At 40.2% G+C, this 20,074-nt stretch overlaps 4 protein-coding genes across 4 annotated transcripts in view; 2 read left to right on the top strand and 2 right to left on the bottom strand.

The window, feature by feature from the left end:
• Positions 1-709: 709 nt before the first annotated feature.
• Positions 710-6,057, top strand: LOC308294602 (small ribosomal subunit protein eS17). The gene is made up of 5 exons (XM_080737340.1): positions 710-747; positions 1,228-1,379; positions 2,603-2,708; positions 4,241-4,306; positions 5,640-6,057. Exons 1-5 carry the CDS (start codon positions 745-747, stop codon positions 5,715-5,717), a joined length of 405 nt encoding a protein of 134 aa, XP_080593466.1. The 5' UTR covers positions 710-744; the 3' UTR covers positions 5,718-6,057.
• A 1,615-nt stretch (positions 6,058-7,672) lies between these two features.
• Positions 7,673-8,856, bottom strand: cart2 (cocaine- and amphetamine-regulated transcript 2; the record flags this gene model as incomplete). Its single annotated transcript, XM_080737114.1, has 3 exons — positions 7,673-7,780; positions 8,115-8,198; positions 8,683-8,856. The coding sequence occupies 3 exons, from the start codon at positions 8,854-8,856 to the stop codon at positions 7,673-7,675; spliced, it is 366 nt and encodes a 121-aa protein (XP_080593240.1).
• A 5,455-nt stretch (positions 8,857-14,311) lies between these two features.
• Positions 14,312-17,480, bottom strand: cUnh15orf40 (chromosome Un C15orf40 homolog). Its single transcript, XM_080737729.1, has 4 exons — positions 17,274-17,480; positions 17,029-17,164; positions 15,596-15,723; positions 14,312-15,214 (listed from the first exon to the last, which is right to left on the bottom strand). The coding sequence occupies exons 1-4, from the start codon at positions 17,433-17,435 to the stop codon at positions 15,125-15,127; spliced, it is 516 nt and encodes a 171-aa protein (XP_080593855.1). The 5' UTR covers positions 17,436-17,480; the 3' UTR covers positions 14,312-15,124.
• Positions 17,481-19,265: 1,785 nt separating this feature from the next.
• Positions 19,266-20,074, top strand: part of glsl (glutaminase like) — a gene marked incomplete at both ends in the record, with an annotated part of 15,229 nt that continues 14,420 nt past the window's right edge. Inside the window, one exon of the mRNA XM_080737113.1 lies at positions 19,266-19,312. Coding sequence (XP_080593239.1) covers positions 19,266-19,312 — 47 coding nt within the window. The remainder of the gene's footprint in view (positions 19,313-20,074) is intronic.

The following is a 20,074-nucleotide window of genomic DNA, read 5'->3' as shown; positions in this document are numbered from 1 at the left end:
TTTAGGTATGAAAAAAGGTCTTAAAAGTCCTCAAGATTGTCACTACCCTGTCATCATGTGGGGACCCGACCCACTGGTTGAGAACCACTGGTGTAGAATGTGCTATTTTCATTTTCATCACATTCATAATAATAATGAATAATCACAGGTCCCCACTTGAACAGTATAGGATACTTTCCGCCATGAGAATGTGTTTTATGTTTCGGCCCCTGGTATATTTAAAATTAGTAGGCCTACTAATCTTCCATATTTAAGAAGATCATAGAAATTGCTGGAATGAAAGCGGATGATCATCTCTGGGAGAAGGAGTGATGTGTTTCTAATCAGGTTGAGACTGGGGCATTGTTGTCTTCCCAGTTTGAATCATGTCATACAGTAAACATCCAGACACTGGCTGTGTCAGTGTAGAATTCTGTTGACAGTGCAACATGGTTTGTTCCCATATAATAATTACAGAAATGAGAGGCAGCAGAACAGGTAATTGTCAGATCGGGGTGTTACAGATTTTGTCTGAGATGTAGATTTCAATCTGGAAGTCTATTTTAAACTTTGAAGTGAACATTGTCTTTTTAAACTGTTCTGAGTTATACCATGAATAAGAAATAATATTATAGGCTACTTCCCTCCTTGCCTGTGGAGGGCAGTATCACCTCAAAAGTGTTCTCTCTTGAGTTTCCGGGTTGTGTTTCGTTCAAGTTCCGGAGGTGAGAGTTCAACGGTCTTTTTTTCCCATGCCAGTTCACGATGGTGGGTGTTTTATTCATTTGAACCATATCTTATCTGCCGCAATCCTTCGCGTTTAACGATTCTTAAAGCCCACTAACACAACGAGTGTAATGCGTATTTCGGATACGTTCGACTCGATGCATTATTGATGGTGGATTGACTCTTAACAGCTTTAAGATTTAATATTTTAGATGAGCCGGCGTAGCGGACATGCTTCGTGCCGAACACAGAACCACGGGCATGGAATTCAGCATGAACCACCATGAGTATTGAGACTTAGTACGTGTTTGTATTAGTGCTATATGCACTGGCTATTCCGTAATATGCTAATTAGCAGCACTTAAGATGCGTGCTAACTAACATATACAGCTTGTTAAAGACTCTATTACTGTTTAGAGTACATAAGGGCAGAACAGAAGCTACATGCTGCAGTGAGGCACGCCAGCTGAAGAGTGTTTATTTGGAACTAACTTAAATGTGTGTGTGTGTGTCTGTCTCTAGGGTCGTGTCAGGACCAAGACCGTGAAGAAGGCAGCCAGGGTGATTATTGAAAAATATTACACCCGGCTTGGGAATGACTTCCACACCAACAAGAGGGTGTGTGAGGAGATCGCCATCATCCCCAGCAAGAAACTCCGCAACAAGATTGCTGGGTCAGTTCACTGTTGAGTGTGTTTGTGTTATTGGGAGAGAGTGATCTGATCTGGTACTCAAAATGGTCCCTCTTCCCTCTAAGTGTTCTTACAGTCTTTCGCCTACACAATGTCCACCTCTGAGCTGTCTGTCCCCTACAGCACTGTCTCAAATGTTAAATGGGATTGACTTTGAAACTGTGCCGTAACAATTAAAATGCCAACTGAAAACTATGTTTGACATGCTTTTGGACACCCTGTATCGAAAGTGATCATGGTTTGTGTTGTCGCCAGGTCATTGATACTACAGGAACATTGAACTGAAAGTCATTCCCGTGTTTGTTGGGAAACTGTTCCCAGTCAAACCCTGTTACTTTCAGACATTTGATCTGTCCAGAAATGTATTACTCAGATTTGTGTGACATGCACAGATAGTAGATACTGGTTAGTGCGGGGTCCACCCTATGTTCCCCAGGTTCTATGTTTCCCTCTCTGTTCCCCACCTCACAGCATTAGTTTTAGTGAGGTTAGGGGTAGGTTTAGGTGGTAAGAAAGTGGGGAGCATAGAACCTGGGGAACATAGGTACGGTCCCGTTAGTGCTGTGGTGGGTGACATTACGCTCCAATCGCTTCGCTACCTCAAGTCCTCTTTCCCATATTTCATCTGCGAAGAGAAAAGCCTGGTGACAATATCAGGCAGAGACCGTTCAACTTCCGCCGTGAGAATTTCACCGGAAGACTGCAACGCATGACGTAACGTCCGTTAAAAGCGGCACTTCTGCCACTTCCGCTAGAACCAACCGGAAGTTATATTGTGGCCAGGGTGATATTTCCCCTATTTTGCACTATATAGATGTTCTGTCACTGCGTGTGGCTGAATGCGGTTGTCTATGTTCCCCGGGATTCATGTTCTCTTCTGCTTACCTTCGGGTTGTAAGTGTCGAACATGGAACCCAGGGAACATAGATGCGCTCTCGACTGAATGTCGTAACTGCAATGATGTCCTAAGTACAATAAAGATGGTCGAGCATCTAGTGTCTATACTGTCTAATGCGCTGTCTGCTCCAACCAACACATTATTGTCGTTGTGTTAAGCAGTCCTATCGAACACCAGGGTCTGCATTCCTCCATCAGCTGCAGAGGTTTTAGTCATATTTTAGCATATTCTACATTACAGATAAGTTAAAATTGTGTTTTATTATTTAAATAACCCTCTGCTTGTGTTCTGTTTTGTGTAAATGTAGATATGTGACCCACCTGATGAAGCGTATTCAGAGAGGACCAGTGAGAGGAATCTCCATCAAACTGCAAGAGGATGAGAGGGAGAGGAGAGACAACTACGTCCCAGAGGTCAGTTCAGCTGTCAATCCTCGCATGCTTCTCATTGGCTGCTTGAGGTCCAGTCAGCATCTTTGGCTGATGGCAATAGTTGGTGTCATTAATTGGAATGTACATCGTCTCTCTGACTAGACTGGTGGAAAAATATATCTCCTACACCATCAGCTTTCACACTCTGTCTCTCCTTCAGTCTCCCCTCCCATAAGCTGAATCTCCTTACTGATTACTATAGTTTATTTATGTCATGCTCATACTCGGCCGTCAGGAGTCAGAACATGTTGTGTTGAGCTCAAATTAAGTCGCTGCTTATTGGCACTGCTTTGTTTACAGCCACTTAAGTGAGGAAAAGTGATTCGTTTTTGATTGATTATATCAGACATGACCTTTGAGTAATTGGGCAGCGATGTCTTTCACCCCTAAAACATTAGTTTGAAATTGTGGCAGTGTCTCCGCTCCCACTCCCCACACCCTTCGTATTGACCTAGATCTGCACATTATGAGTATTCCAACATGGACAAGGAGAGTAATGTAGATGCTGACTTGGACTAGATTTCCATGTATAAAAATAGGAAATGTGGAAGCTCGCCTTCTAGTAACTTTTTTTCACCCCATGTTTTGTTTTCATCCTTATCCCTATCTTCCCATCAGCTTTCCTACACGTTCTCCCTCGGCTTTTCTATGCTTTCTTAATGGTTTGATAATGAAATGATAGGATTTAGACGGTGCTTAATATTGACCCAAAGATGAGCCTGTTGTCTTTTTGCTGCTGTAGTTTTCACCCTGTATCGAAAGTGATTGTGGTGTGTTGTCACCAGGTCATTGATACTACAGGAATATTGAACTGAATGTTTTTCCCGTGTTTGTTGGAATCTGTTTCCTGTCAAACCCTGTAACTTTCATACACTTAACTCAATATTCAATCAAAACTATTACTTGCATCATCTATACTGGATAAAAGAAATACCTTGTAGTTTGACCTGCTGTTGGTTCTATACAAGGAGTTATGCTGGAAGGTTTATTTGATGTAGACGTCTTGATTTGTTTTAGAATCAGTAAGCTAAAGCTGCCCTGAAAAGATGGAGGAAAAAAGGCCATGGTCAGAATGATCTAATCGGGCATAGTCTCACAAAGCCAGACAATCAGATCTCTGCTTACTGATAACGTCTGGGGAAAAATTTATTAATTTAAACCATGGGTAAAAAACACTACTACACATACACCCACGGCATTGAAAGCTAATCCTGGTATCATCAGTCTTTGCATTGGTTCTACAATGTTGTTATTTTAAATATTTCAGACTGTTCTGGCCCGTTCATTGAAATTGGATGTCACCAGACATATTTGTTGGTGGAAATCTGATATCGGCTTTTTGCTGTACTATCTATTGTCTCTCTGCCATTTATTGTGCATTGTATGTATTTTCTTTCTGTTTTTCCCCGTCTATAATTTTGGTCTCACTGATTAGCTGTCTGTGTGTGTGTGTATGTATAATATACCTGTCTGTTACATCTGTCTTATTGATTACCTGTCTTGTCTGCCTACAGGTGTCTGCACTGGACCAGGAGTTGATTGAGGTTGACCCCGACACCAAGGAGATGCTCAAACTATTGGTAAGCCTCTTGTTTGTATTCGTCTACCTGTCTCTAGCGGTCCATCGTGGTGACAGTTGTAGACCAGTGTCCTGAACGTTTAATGGCCAAGGGTTGTTGCCTCAAAAGTAGACCAATCACAACTCCCACTGCTATGTGCTTGACAGAAGGAACCTCCGGCTATAAATGAATGCAGCGCAAACGGGCTAGAGTCAGGGACGCAGCTGGCGCCAGCACAGTCACCTCTAGGACACACAACTAATGTACTATCGATAGCTACAGATTGGACACGAAGGCAGACTGTCTTGCTAGTGTTTTAATGGCATTTTATTTAAGACTAGTACATTATTGACTGTCTCTTCCTTTAGCACTTAAGATGGCCATGTTATTACTTGATACTTTAATGGAGACATTATTTAATTAAGATGTTTTACACTTATACACACACACACACACACACACACACACACACACACACACACACACAAAAACTTCTTTTGACGTCAATTTAATGACTTGCTGGGTTTTAATTTAAGAGCTAACTCTTCTACAGTGGACGAACTAGTGCTTTGCCTGCTCAGGGGCGTTCAAAACGGACAGTGCTTATCTCTGTATTGTTGCTTGCAGCTTTGTTGGGATTGACTGTTTGGAGCACAACGCCATTCGGACTGTCCTTAGTCTGTGTGTTGTATGGCTGATTGCCACATCCTCAAGAACCGCTCCTCTTGATTACACAGCATTGTACTCCCTTGGGTCCTTAGCAATACACTCACCAAGTGTAAAGGCGATGGAATTATGTTATTTGTAGGACAGACATGAATACAGATTTCTCTAATGTTTAGATGGACTACTGCTGTCTGCAGAAAATGTTAGAAACCTCTGCTTTAAGGATATGATTGATTACAGAAGCCACATAATATTGATCCTCGGCCTCCATTTGGGAAGTTTTGTAATCCTCTGTGCACCACTTAATAATTTTGCACATGGAAAGCAGCTTAAAAGCAGAACAAATACAGATAAATATTAGACATGTGTCTTACTCTAATATTCATTATTCACCCTGTATCGAAAGTGATCGTGGTGTGTTGTCACCAGGTCATTGATACTACAGGAATATTGAACTGAATGTTTTTCCCGTGTTTGTTGGAATCTTATTTCCTGTCAAACCCTGTAACTTTCAAACACATTTTCAACCAAAACTGTACTGTTAGTCATTTTCCTTTGGCATTGAATTGTCCCATAACTTATTTATCTCATAACTTATTTATGTAATGTGTTGGTTGGGTATGTTTGGACTTTTGCAGACATTCTGATCTTCTGCATTATGTTTTATATCATTGTCTATCTTTTTCAGGATTTCGGTGGTCTGTCCAACCTGCAGGTGACTCAACCTACTGTGGGAATGAACTTCAAACAGCCAAGAGGTGTTTAGGCTTTTTGTGGCTCATGAGGCTCTGCGTTTTGTAATATACTGTTAACACTTAATAATAAAAACACAAAAACCCATCACCGTCGATGACGTGTTTCTTTGGCACATGCACATTGAGCCCGAGTTGTTGGCACTTTGTTTTTTGTTGAATCTCTTTTAATGTGCTGTAATTTGTTTTGGTTATTGTGTTAAACATACGTTGTAATATGTCACTTGGCATAACATTTTGTTATTAAGAAATAAAAGTTTCTCCAGTTTATTTATTATAAAATGCTGCTCCTGTGTCACTGATCTATCTGTTTACTGCCAGAATGAAGAGCTGAAAATAAATAAATAAACCTAGGTTATTTTAATGTGCGATGAATATGAATCCACAACCTTGCCCAGCAACTACTTGGGTTGCTGATGACTAAGTCTATTGTCTATGCTGCAGGTGGAATGGTTACATAATTCTTTGTTTGGGTCTAATGATATAAAGCAGAGCAGGGGTCTTCAACAGGGGGTTCGGGACCCCTAGGGGGTCCTCCAAATCTTTGTGCGATAGAAACTTTTTTCTCATTTTTTTTATATCAACTACTTGAACCCTAACGTCCATCTTCTGATATTCTAACTAGCCAAAAATAGCAGATCTACAAGCTCACAATGGAGGCGTTGTGAGCTTTTGATCGAAAAAGAGCACACAAGTACAGAGTGAAAGGTCAAGTTTATATAAGTATTGACGGTTCAAGTAGTTAAATATCTGAAAACACAAATTGACATGAATCCAAAATACACTGATTGTGCTATCAAATGATGAAACTATAGTATATGAATCTATGAAGAGGTTGTGGGGGTCACTGCTTCATCTCTCTCAACTAAGGGGTCCTTAGCCTGAAAATGTTGAAGACCCAGCCCTGATTTAAAGGAGTAGTTTATCCCAAAAAATATTTTTTATCAATTAAACCACATGATTTAGTTTTTCTTTTGCATTTTGAGTCTCCCATTGACAGATGACCTTGTCATCAAATTATTTGCTTAGGAATGTGACAATCTCCACGAATTCAATGCTTCGTGGGTTGTTTAATTGATAGAAAATAAGTCGACCTTTGAGTGCTGCACTACACTTTGGAATGCAGCCCTACTTAGCCTCGCGTAGCCAGGCTTACTCATCTGAGCCCTACTTGGTTGAAGGTTTATCGACTAGAAATTAAGTCCATCTTGCTCTAAATGAAACCATCCTAGGGCTAGAAACAACACATTTTAAAAACTAACCATTATTTTATACTTTGTCTATTCAAAAATAGCATCACGCTATGAGCTTGTAGATCTGCTATTTTTGAAAAATATTTTTTGCAAATCTTTGGGGGAAATAATTATATAAATATATAATTTTAAGCAAACATTTTTAACAGAAATATTTGCTTCTGTTGGTCCCTGGATAAACATATCTTGAGGGTCCTTCACATGAAAAAATTGAAAACCACTGATATAGGAACAGTTTTTCAGAAAACATATTTAGAAGGCATTTGTAGAACCGGTCTTAAGGGTTAAGAACAAGAGCACAGATTCCGTAGTTACTGATCATCAGGAAATAAGAACAGGTTTTAAAGCAAATTATACACCTTTAATATACAGTGTTATGTATTGATCATCAGCTCACAAAATGATACAGTATGCTCATGACACTCCAATGCTCTTTAGTATGTAGGTGACATATTTTAATGTTAAAGTCCTACATCTCGGCACATGTTCAACTGGGGGGCTCTCTCCATTCCGACATGTTGCCACTCCGACAGTGACTTCTTATTGTCGGAGTGGCAACACTTCCATAGAGGTTAGGGTAAGAGATAGGGTTAGTGTCTGTCAGAAAGGAGACATGTCGGAATGGAGAGATGCACCCTGTTCAACTATATGAAAATAAATAATATACATTTAATAAAATCGATGTTTTTATGACTTCTTAAGATCATTATTTTAGTTTACAAACATTTTAACAGGAAGAAGTTGCAGAATGCTCCGTGTGGGCAGTCGCACATTTTACCAATCCGTGAGCCTTTTCTGATGGCACAGTGCTCCCCAATGTCACACTGAAAAGAAAAAAAAAAGATCACAATATCAACATAGGCCTATATGTTTCTCTAGTGTCATCATATCACACTTTGATTAAAAATAGTCATATTGTGTATATAATTTATATGGCACACAAAAGAGAATGCAGTGAAGGGAAAGGGATCTGAATATTACATTACTGTAGTATTTGTATGCTACCATATTGTGTTTGATATGAATCGATCTGATGCATATGTTGATGCAGAGTTTGCTAAATACTGTGGCTACACACACGTGTCACAAAATGCCCTTTTCATATATGACTGACAATATTAGGGCTATTACAACAATTATGAGCTTTTTGTTTCTCACCGTCGCAACTTGTCCAAACTTCTTCTCCCAGGGATTGATTTTCTTGGTCTGCAGTTTTTCCAGAACCTCATGGAGAGCCCCCAGCTGCCAAAGCAACAGATCAAACAAAATATTATACAGGATTACATATCAGTAACAATCATATTAAAATATGTACGGGAAGAAACAAGAAGGGGTGTGCAGACTGAAGAGCACTGGGCGGGGAAAGGGTGTTCATTTTAAAACATTTCTCAGGCAATTATATAGCGTTTATTCATTATTAACTGTCTTCAAATATATGTTGTTCTTGCTTTATACCCAATTTGTACCCCAACATCCCATGGTATTAATAGTTTTTATTTTTTTCTTAAATTACACTATGCATGAAACCATAAATCGATTTAAATTGTTTCAAAATCTCTATCTGCCACGACTGACAGCATATTCAGCATAAGCATAATAATAATAATGTTTAAAATTAATTAAGGGAAGAAACAAAATATATAAGTGATTAAAAAAAAGAAACAAAATATAAGAAGAACTTAAACATTGACTTTGGTCATAGGGTCTTCAAAATGTGTTTTCCTACCAGTCTCTTCTCATTGGTCAGATTTGGATTTTGTTGATAGTAAAAGTCCTGGACGCCTCGCTCCTCCAGGTCCACCTCCTCCCGCGAGTCGCTGTCCTGAGCGGAGCAGCGCGAGGAGGAGTACAGCAGAGCGGCACACAGCACAGCTCGTGCCAACATGCCACAGTTCTCCATGGTGCTGATGATGATGAACGACTGGTTACCAGGCAACAGCTCTGATGATGCTCCACTAGACTCCGATACAAGGTTTGAGCTGCCTTGCGCTTTTTACCACAGTTTGATACCCAGTTGCCCCACCCCTTTTTAGAACTGCGTCAGAGATATGACGTAAATTATGTTTCAGTTAAATTATTTATTATTATGAAGCAGAGTGTTTGCAAGAGCAAAAAGGAAGAAAAAACAATACGTGTATGAAGTTGACGATGAGCAGAGTATACATAAAAATATGATCTTATTGTTCAAGTCCTCAGTTTTGAACAGGCGTACACTTTTACTCTTCTTTCTTAAAATAAGACATGCCATCAACAACTACAATTCAGTATCTAATACAACTGGCTTCAGGTCTTCATTCATTAATTATTCCTGATGGCTAATTCATTCTGTTATGAAACACTTTGGGAATTTGTGTTTGTGTTGTTAGTGCAGTGAATGTGGTGTCTCATCTCATTACATAAGAGTTATTGTTGAGTATAGTAGCCACTGGGCATAGACACATGCAGGGAACTGCTGGAACATAATTCTGACCAAATGCAAATATATTCTGCTACAACATTCTTGTGTGTTACTTCTAGTCTGTACTAAATGTCCTCCTGATACCATAGATTTTGTAGCAATGTTTAATTCATGGAGAGTAACTAGATTCTGAAGTTGAAGTTCCTTCTCCTAGCTGTTTCAATTTGAGGGTGCAGAAAATAAAAAAGGCCTTCTTGCCCAACTCAGTCTGAAATGTATGTCACAAATAGTGAGAAGCAGAACGTTCTGAAGATGTTAACCCAAGTGTCTTCAGAACCGGTCAAAGGCTTTGGCCGAAATGTTGGTCTCATAATAAAGTTCACTTGCATTTAGAGTAAATGTGTACAGTTTTGCCTTTTTTCACAATAATTTTTTCTGCTACCAACAACTCATGAGATGTCCCTGCCAGGAGCTCAAAATGTTTATTCAAGGATTTAAAGCACGACTTAAACATTACATTGGCATTGGATATAGAAAGTAACAACACAACATTTCTGGATCAACACAATAGACATTATAATAATATCATAATAACCTCTAATGACTATTCTCAGGTCTTCTGTCTTTCATTGTCAGCCATAGTCTGTCTGTACATCTGTCTCCCTAGTCCCTACCTCTGTGTCTGTCATTCTGTTTGCCTGCCTTTCTGCTGAGATTAGAATGAAGCCACTGACATTTTGAATTGATGATGAAAATATGTTATTGTATGTATTTTGCTGCTGTGTGTCAACAACACAATATCTGATATCAGAGCTGGGGTCGGCAGAGCAGGGCCACAATACAGAAAACAATACATCCAATTTCTAGCTGGATAAACATATTAGACAACAGAATTTCGCCACAACCCCTCTGTGCCTGCATGTGTGCTTGTGTGTGTGTGTGTGTGTGTGTGTGTGTGTGTGTGTGTGTGTGTGTGTGTGTGTGTGTGTGTGTGTGTGTGTGTGTGTGTGTGTGTGTGTGTGTGTGCGCGCGCGTGTGTGTGCGTGCGTGCATGCATGTGTGTGTGTCTTCCATGTGCAACACGCACGTACAAACAACTTCTACAATTCTCACAAAATGAAGATAAAATACAAACTTTACTTTACATCCAGACAGTATCATTCAAATCTGTTGACCTTTTCATACTGTAAAATAAAATAAAATAGGCTATAATCGTCTTTCTGTCCTGCTTTGACCTCCTCAGGCAAAAGAAATATAGGGATGACTAAAAGAAAAAAGCTTCAGTTTGTTTTTTGGCCTGATGAGGTATTTTACTCAGACAGAACAGTACAGTTGAGATCTTTCTAGACATTTTGCACCTTTGCAGTTGTCATATTGGTCAGTGCCTTACTCAAGGACAGGAATGGACAGATGGAGGGGCATCAAACCTGTTACTCCCAGATTAAAGGTCTTTTTCTGAGGTCTACCTTGAGGTTTTTTTTTTTCATACAGAAAAAGACAGAGCATGGATTTAATTTTATAGCAATGTCCTGCATTAATTTACAGCTGCCCAATACAACCAGTCGCACTGGGAGCTGACCAGTACAACCACAGTCTTCTACTTGTTGACAACAGAGCAGCTCCAGGAGGTTGGGGGTTATGTGCCTTGCTCAAGTGCACAATAAGCAAAGTTGCTATTTGTTGTTACTTGTCAATGTTTAAAATATTTATTACCATCGGCATCTGTATTCTGGACTCTTCAGATAAACATAATCCTCTGATTTCAACAAAGACATTTGGGTTGAATCAGACTAGTGGAGTGTAGAACCACATATTGTCTTTGCTTTGTGAAAGGGTTAGCATCAAAGTCAAATGTTTTGTCAGCGTTTGTGCGCCCAGGGCCCACAGGGACAGAATGAGCTTATTACTTTCTATTCAGCAGGGAGATATAAATAACCCCAACACAGCACACAGCTTACTTGTTGTTGGTGTTATTTCCTCCCTGGCTAGCGGGCATGATTTGGGTGAGGCTTATCCCATTTTGGGATCAACTTAGCTGAAGTCGAAAAACCCTTCCCTATACACACTCGCCATCACACAAAACAAAAAAAAAACAGAAACACACACCCACACACACACACACACACACACACGTGTGAGTGCACACGCAAGCAACCTGGAGATTAAAATGAATGTCTCTCTAATTCTCTCTGTCAGAGAAAATGTCTTACATTTAACCCAGAATGCCTCGAACTGTAATCTGTAGTACTGTAGTCAGTAGTTTATTACAATGCTGTGTTTTGATTTCAATTTCCAAAATGGCCAAGGGACGCCAACAGCATTTAAAAAAATATAGGTGTGTTGCTGTTGCTAATAGTATTAGATTTTTCAGTTTAGGGACAGGCAGTGTTCGAGCCTTGTTCAACAGTCAAGGCCACACAATATCCCTGTAATCCCAAGGGCAAGTGGTACGATTGGAAATAATAGGAACTAAGAAAATAGGTGCAAGGATTTCTATTTTTATTTGACGTATAAATCAAGAGAGTGAGTAGAGGTAGAGGCAAGTAGAGGTGAATGTGAGGTGATTACGTCCTCACAGGAAGGATGAGGAGTTGGCAGAGAGACAAGAAAGCCTCCCTAATACCCTCAGACCATAAATACTGACATATTAACAAGGTTTGTATTGTCTGTTGGTACACATTGAGAGGAAATGTGTGCCATCTGGCTTCATAGCATAGATTTACAGAGGGTGTTAGCAGCCTGTCTGTGCACCGTCTGGCCCATCAGTCATCCAGACAGGCAGCTCAGTGCCAAGCTGGGTCTGCGAACCACGCCCCGAAAACATTATGGATTATTGTTATCATGTTGAGTTGAGTTGTGTTGTGCCATGCTGTGTGGTGTGGTGTGGTGTGGTATGGTGTGCTGTGTTGTGTTATGTTATTTTGTGTGCTTCTGTGAAATACAACCACAATCTTCTACTGTCAGTGGGAGTTGCCCAGTAGTACAACCACAGTCTTTTTCTGTTGGCCACTGGGGGCTTCCCCATACTGTACTGTATGTCTTACTGTCTGCCATTAAAGTAGCCTCGTAGCCAGACAACTATTCCACAATCTCCGAATGTTAAGGTTGAGGTGGGGCGCCCGCTGGCCTAGAGTCCAGGCACATACCACATAGGCTCTGATGCCTGACAGTGTGTCTTGGGTTTGAATCCCAATCCCAATGACCTTTGCTGCATGCCACTCCCCATTCTCTCCCCCCATTTCCTGTCAGTCTACTGTCCTATCAATGAAGGCATAAAAGCCCAAAAACTAATCTTAGACTTTGAAGTTTGGGTTTTATAATTAAGGATTTATATAGTCCTAAAAAAACGGAACTTTAACTATCTTCTCCAAATTAGCATGCAGAGAGCCATGATCGTTATCTCAGAGCTGTAATTTTATCCTTTCATCTCACTGCAGAATCTTGCACAATTGCCCCACGCTTTGAAGGTCGCCTCCCTGTTGAATTAACTTGGGAGAGTGGAATGAAACATGGCTCATTATTGCTTCGCTAATTCGATGTTCACCGCTTTTATCAGCTCATTATCGCTTCACAAAAACTTGTTTCTGACAAGTTGGAGAAAGCTAGTTATTATGTCAATGATGCTTGCACTCCATCTTTCACTACAGCAGCATACGCAGCAGCTGCCTCCAGGGACAGGGAGGCGTCACATGCACAAGACTATTTAGCTGGGTTTCTAATAATGGGTTGCTGGACTTTAAATATTCATCCTTTGAGCTCCAGGGCTTTATTGGGAGAGTTATGAATACTGCAAGACAAGAAAATGAGTGTAATGAATAGCAGTAACCTATGTCAGTGCTTATTGGACTTCTGTGTTCTGTATAGCACTCCCCAGGGCGGGAGATTATGAGATAAACTGTGTTTGTTATGGTGTTATTATCAACATAATTCTCTGTGTAAAGATTTTCCACCAGCTTCTCTATCACTGTTCTCCAAACAATGGGCCAGGACCCATTTATGGGTAGCAAGTCTCCGTTTCCTACATTATACATTTTTATTTTCATTTTTTTCACTCTGAAGTCTTTCTAAATCGGACCCCCAGGGAACGATAAATGGGAAAACCTGAACATGAACTATGTCATTAATATACCTTAGAGGAGTTGTGTGGAAATAAAAAAAAGTCCCCCCCCCTTCTGTGTTGCCTAGTACTGGAGGATTGATTTGGGGGTTTATATTGTTGTATTGTAAAGTACACGAGATGATATCATCACAGTTCTTTCAATACTGTCTCAAAAGACAAGGTCTTGAAGGCTAAGGATATTACTTGTCCCATTAATATCTTGAAGAGTCATAATGTAATAATCCGGAGTCTAGTTCTTCCCAATATCATGTTGGCTGTGCTAGCCGTATCATTGAGCTGATGACCGATATACAAGCTAGGATTGATGATGCTGGCAGTTATACCCATCTATTCATACCATCTTCTACTTTTCTTTCTTAAGTAGGCTACTAATTTAATACCCAAGGACCTCATTTTTAACATTATTGGGAGGGTTTGTGCTAATCAACATCATTACCATTTTGAAACTTTAACCTTGTAACCTGAAAAGTAACCAAAGAAAGTGCTCCAATGTTTGTGAGTGATTATTTTTTTTGGCTACACTACTTCCATCATCTGATTATTTCTGAATCCAAATACTCCATTTACCCATCTACAATATCCTCATTTGAGAAACTACAATACAATGAAAAAACATAGCTATTAGATGCTATGACGAATATAACATTACAAATAAGAAATTGAGTGAAAGAGTTGAAATTACAGTAGCGCCTTGTGAGCAGCTTTATTTTAAGTCAGTAAGTTTTGATGTCAACAGTATATTCAAAATAAAACAGCATAATGGCAAATATGGGTTGCTTTCTATTCAATAACAGTAGTTTCTAAAATCATGTGGTTTAACACAGATTGTCAGTTTCACACAAGACCATCTGAGTGGTAATGTATTTTACAAATTCTTAAGACCATAATATTATGGACCTTTCTGCCCATGCAGCCCAGCCTCCTCATGTGGTTGTTATGACAAGACCCAACGGTGACAATTTTCATGTTCATTCAAGGGTTTGTCCACATCTGACTTCCTGGTTCTGTCTAATTTTCAGGGAACATCTTAGATAGGTAGCACTTTATGGTAATATGGCCACTTAGGACTGTCTCATTGCCATACAAAGCATAGGATGAATCCTACCTTAATTTGGCAAAGGTTCTAGGAAACATCAAGTGTAGGACATGCAGTTTGGCTAGCAACCTTAACTTCTGTTTATTTTAATGGTTTATTTAATGTTAACATCCTTAGCCACAGCTTCAGTTTCTTCTTCCAAATAAAATACAGTTACATATAAAAACAAACGCTATGGTACGAGTGATAGGAAGCTTCCTTGCAAATGAGTGCAGTCCCGGTTTACTTCCCGTATCTGTGTGAAGTGGGAGGACGGGAAGTAGGTTGGAGTATTAATTCCAATGGGAGAGTGAATGTGAACACAGCTTCTGAGAAACTCTTTAGCCCCATGGTCACTGACCCGATCAGCTTTATATATCGACCTTTCTCTGGCCCAGCAACATTGTCTTGCGGGATCTAGCACCAGTAAACATAGGACATGTGCAAGACTTCCGTCAGATGCCGGCATCCACTTAGGAGACCTTTTGTAGAATTTGTGTACCATGTCGTCTCTAGTGGCTCCAATTGAGAATGTGTATCTTCCTAAATTAAAGATCTTTGGCACAGCCCCTGTGTCAGACAGCAGCCTTTGTCAGTCTGTCAAGGACCTGATCTGGAGTCAGAGAACAGTTCAGTCTGATCAGCTTCTCTCTGGACCTGTTACCCTGAGGACAGACAAAAAGAAGTATGAACACTACTTCAGATACTGTACTATTTATACTACTACTACTACTACAATACTACCACACAACCATATATCTATTATTAGCTCTACCAATCCTACTACCACTGTACCGACGGTTTCATTCTCATGATAAAAAGATAATGACTACAATCTTGCTTTTGTAAAAAGGTTAGGCCGTTAGGGTTTAGAGGAGCAAGTATTTAACCACCTGTGCAGAAAAGAGCATATCTACAAGCTCTCGTGTCACAATGCAACATGTTGTGAGCCTGTAGTTCAGCAATTTTCAGCAAGGAATACGAGATAAGGAATATGGGACAGGAATCTGGTCAGGGAAGTATAGGGTTTAAGGTTAATGAGTAACCTTGTCGATAGAGACATCAGTCTTCCTCAGTTCCAGTACTTTAGCCAGATATTTGACCAGCTCCGTGTTGGCCTCCCCATCTGTAGGTGGCGCTGCTATTGAAACCCCTACTGCCTCTGTTGACACATCTACGTGTAAATAGGAACAAAAAGATTAGTATTGTTTAATTAAACATATCATCAGTGTAATTGTCATTCCATTCACAACACAGATACCTTTGGTTTGGTGAGGGGTGATACAGTTTTTGTTATTTTCGGACCAGACGAGCTAGGGTTTTCCGGTTTTGCCAAGCCAGAGCGGAGGTAGAGGAACATAGCGTTAGGGAGAACATTCCTCCAGGTCCAGAGCTAGTCAATACCTCTACATCTGACCTCACGGACTCCATTATATGGATATAGCTGACCTGTTCTGACATCACAGAGATGACTCAATCAGCTCAGTAGAAGGGTATACTATACAAGCCAAAGCACCCATGGGCACACCCACAGATATAAAGAGCTAGATGCCTCGTTCACCTCTGCAGTTAATTGGAGCGATGTGTTAAAGTTCTAGTCCGGACTTCCTGGAAAAACGAAGGGAACGCTGTCAGTCAAAGTGACTACTGGCCGATCGCAGCGTGTCTTTTCCAGGACTTATCCAAGGACCAAAATTCAATTCAACAGAGCCAGTTCCGATGTTGCGCTGCTCAGCTGTTCTTACAGGCTGCATACGTAAAGACCAGCCCCCACCTGCCTCTGATTGGCTTACCGACTTCCGTATGTGTGACGCATGCGGAAGCAATGGACACGGAAGCGATGAAGATTCCCTTAGTTGCTCAATGCATCTCCTAGCCGAAGGAGGCTAGGAGTACCTTTCTATAGCTGTATTCCAATCCGAAGGGTTTGCACTTTGAAGTGCGCATTTGAAGGGCTATGACGTCACTGGTCACAGATATACAAGCTCACAATGCGTCGCAACGCAACGCATTGTGAGCTTGTAGATTGCTATTTGGCGTGGCCCAGTGACGTCATAGCCCTTCAAATGCGCACTTCAAAGTGCAAACCCTTCGGATTGGAATACAGCTCATGTCTAGTATGGGCACACCTGCCCATGGGCGCGCTTCTCGCCCTTTAGGGTGAGGTCACTTCTTGCCCTTAGGGCGTCTTACTGGTAAACATCTATAAACTGTAACAGAGGGAAAACCAGGCATTTATTGTAGCACAGTGGTTCTCAAACGTTTTATTTTCAAGAATCCCCCATAACTAGTAAGTTACACACCCGTCCAAGGGCAAGGGTCCATTTTGGCTCCTGAAGGAGCATGATGGTCCCTGGAGGGGAGCCCACTTTGAGACCAGCAGAGTGTTTCATTTGTATCATTAACACCTGTGAAGGAAAGCTGCTTTGCATAGAGCCTCTTAACTCATCTGTCAATGTTGTGACTTGTGATAACTCACCTGTGATGGCGGTCTGTTTGGAGCCAGGTTTGGCGTGCACAGACACAGTGACAGCTCCGGTCTTGTCTCGCACTACTGGTCCAGTAGCAGGAGGTGATGACGTTTCAGCGACAGTGGCTTTCTGTCCACCTTTAGCCTGAAACATACAATGGGTGCGGAACGGACACAATTATAAGCATAAGTTAACATTAATACGGTTAATGTAGTGGTTGGTATGATGTAAAGGTAACGGTATTCATCCACACCGTTTTCTCTTTTTTGGGCATCTTTCCAGAGAGATTCCTCTGGCAGACAAGCTGCCCTGGTGTGTTTAAATGGGAACTGAAGACAGGGACAAAGTGAGGTTTGCTAACGTGTCTTTGAAAAGTTGGAATACCTCTACAAATGAAAAATGAAAAGGAAAACATTTAGTTTAGGTATGATTTCTGGAACTCTCCTCTCTAGCTGTTTGGCTAACCGGGTGCCTCCTGTGTGCGTTCATTGTAAACAGAGAGAATGGGGTATTTGTTTTTCCTGAAGTAATCTAGAATTAAGCTTAACATAATTGTAACTTACTATCGCAGGTTTAGTTTTAAAACCTTAGATAAGAATATAACTGAGGTCGGAGCACATGGACTCTGGTTAAATTCGTCTTGATTGTTGACGATTAAAAAGAAAACTAATTTCAAATAGGGTGAAAAATACCCTAGGCCAGGCCGCTGTGACTGATTCGTGAATATCAAAAATGCGTATTATTTGCGCAGAGCCTGCGTAGTGTACTCAGTGTACTACAATATTAGGGATTTGAATACAAATCTGGTTAATTATAATTATGATTAATCACCATGCGTAAATATACCCCAAATATGTCTCTGTATACAGTAGTGAGAATGGAAAATGAGTGTAGTATTAGGCTATATTAGTTTATTATGACATATGAAACTCCTTGTCACAAATAAATTCACTTGCTTTGAAATTAGGGTAGATTTGTATTATATTTGTTTATTATGACCTATAAAACCCCTTGTCACAAATAAATGCAGCTGCTTGAAGAACTGTAACTGACATGAGAAGTTGAATAAAATAGTTAAAGTAATGCATTAATAATAAATGTATAATAATAAAACAATCATCCAGTATAATTGTAAAGGCCACTAGAGGGAAGCACAACTTCACACTCATCCTTGAACAACAGTCGCAGATCTTTGCAAGGCTTTATGAGTTTGGGACAGGTTTGGGATCATAGTCATTATACATTTTGATGAGGATTCATGGGTCAGGCCACATCCACAACTATCCCAAAGTATGTCATTATATTGTCAAGGAAAGTTCAGAAAAGAAAAAAGATAGACTATCCCCCCAAAAAAGCTGCTTCATCAGGCTTTTTTTTTTTTTTTTTTAATCTGAATGATAGTCAGACCTATTTCCATTCATGTAGCTGTAGGTTAAGGTCTCAATTTGTGATGAAATGTCATTTGTTTGTAGACTATTGTTTATTTATTGAACACAATATCTTTGTACTATCTATTGGCTGAGGCCTTCCGTAAAGGACTAGTTCACTCAAATAAATGTGTATTTTCTTTAAATTACACTCCCCATGAAGCCTTGAGTTAATGGATATTGTTTTTGTCGCATTCCTGAGTCAATAATTTGAGTCTGTGGTAGGAGACTCAATTGAGTCTGGTCATCAAATTATTGCCTCAGGAATGTGACAAAAACTACAAATTATCCATGAAGTCGAGGCTTCATGGGGTGTGTACTTGAAGTCATTTTACTACTACTCCTTTTAAATATATGGTTTACTGATTTTTTTTGTCCTGCTTTGTCAGTGCTTCCTTCCTTTCATGTTAGTTTGGTCTCATTTTGCAGAAGTCTTTGTGTGCTTTTTTCATTTTATAATCTCTTCTTTTCTGCCTATAAGTAAGTATGTTAACTTGTCATCCCACAGAGCTCGGTAAAAATAAACAGAAGAAGAAGTTGAAAGTGTTTCTACATGCGGTGACTCGTTTCTCCTGGCCAAGTCCCACCCAAACCTTCCCATTCATTGAGATGAGCTTGCTTAACCCCCGCAGTCACACACACGCACGCACGCACGCACGCACGCACACACACACACACACACACACACACACACACACACACACACACACACACACACACACACACACTCACACTCACACTCACAGTAAGACACTTGACTTCACAGACATCAACAGACATACAGCTGTGTTGGAGTAAAACTGCCATATCATTCTTCAATGGAAAATTCACCGGCTCAAGATGCAGAAGACAACTCTTATCTCTGGTAATTATGATACTTTACTAAAGTATATCTATGTGATGTCAACAGAACAGTTTTATCAAATGTTCACATGTTTTCTTGCTTTCATGCATGCTGTCTTCACTAAAAGTTATACATTCAGAAACAAGGTAGGTACATTTTGTTCATAAAATGATCTTGAGTTTAGACATTCTTGTTGGGTTTGTAAAAGTCAGGCTGAAACGTGGCACTGAGGCTGACACTCAGAGGAGGCAGACAGACAATCCAGGGGACATCTCAGTGAATCCAGCCAGTCACCAGGTGTAAATGCAGATGTCAGACAGAACTGTTAATGCAGATGTCAGACAGAACAGTTCTCGGCATTACGTGGCTGTTTAGTGGCTGTTTTGTATCGTTTAGACCTGTGGTTCCCAAACGTTTTAGCTCGTGACCAAAAAGACAAAAAGAGACATTTCACTACTTCTAAGTCGCGATCATGTGTTAGATTTAATTTTTGATCTTTTAAAATCTTTTTAATTATTTTTATGTATGAAACGAAAAAGGAATATTTACCCTTGACCCATAAAAATGGATCGGTAACCCAAAAATGGTTCCCGACCTAGCTGCTGCTAGTATTATCATCAAGAAGAGTGTTTTATTTGTCACTTACTTATACAAGTACAAGCTAGCAGCAAAAAGCTGTTGGGACCTGTTCCGCAGAGCTGTGTTAACATATACAATACAACAACAAGGTAATAGACATGGGTCAATTTGAGTCCATTGTACTCTCTCAAGAGTTAAACACAC

This window comes from Nannobrachium achirus (genome assembly GCF_963921795.1).
Source record: "Nannobrachium achirus genome assembly, chromosome: 11".
Lineage (NCBI taxonomy): Eukaryota > Metazoa > Chordata > Actinopteri > Myctophiformes > Myctophidae > Nannobrachium > Nannobrachium achirus.
The sequence above is the reverse complement of the archived record's forward strand: the minus strand, read 5'-3'. Positions and strand labels throughout refer to the sequence as shown.

Bases quoted from the DNA above. Each gene is read 5' to 3' on its own strand.
- cUnh15orf40 (XM_080737729.1), bottom strand. From the start codon at position 17,435: ATGTTTTCCTTTTCATTTTTCATTTGTAGAGGTATTCCAACTTTTCAA. The intron at 15,724-17,028 runs GTGAGTTATCAC...ATTTACACGTAG, and splicing joins CAAACAGACCGCCATCACAG to ATGTGTCAACAGAGGCAGTA. The intron at 15,215-15,595 runs GTTACTCATTAA...GTCTGTCCTCAG, and splicing joins CTGATGTCTCTATCGACAAG to GGTAACAGGTCCAGAGAGAA.
- LOC308294602 (XM_080737340.1), top strand. The intron at 1,380-2,602 runs GTCAGTTCACTG...GTGTAAATGTAG, and splicing joins CTCCGCAACAAGATTGCTGG to ATATGTGACCCACCTGATGA. The intron at 4,307-5,639 runs GTAAGCCTCTTG...TATCTTTTTCAG, and splicing joins AGGAGATGCTCAAACTATTG to GATTTCGGTGGTCTGTCCAA.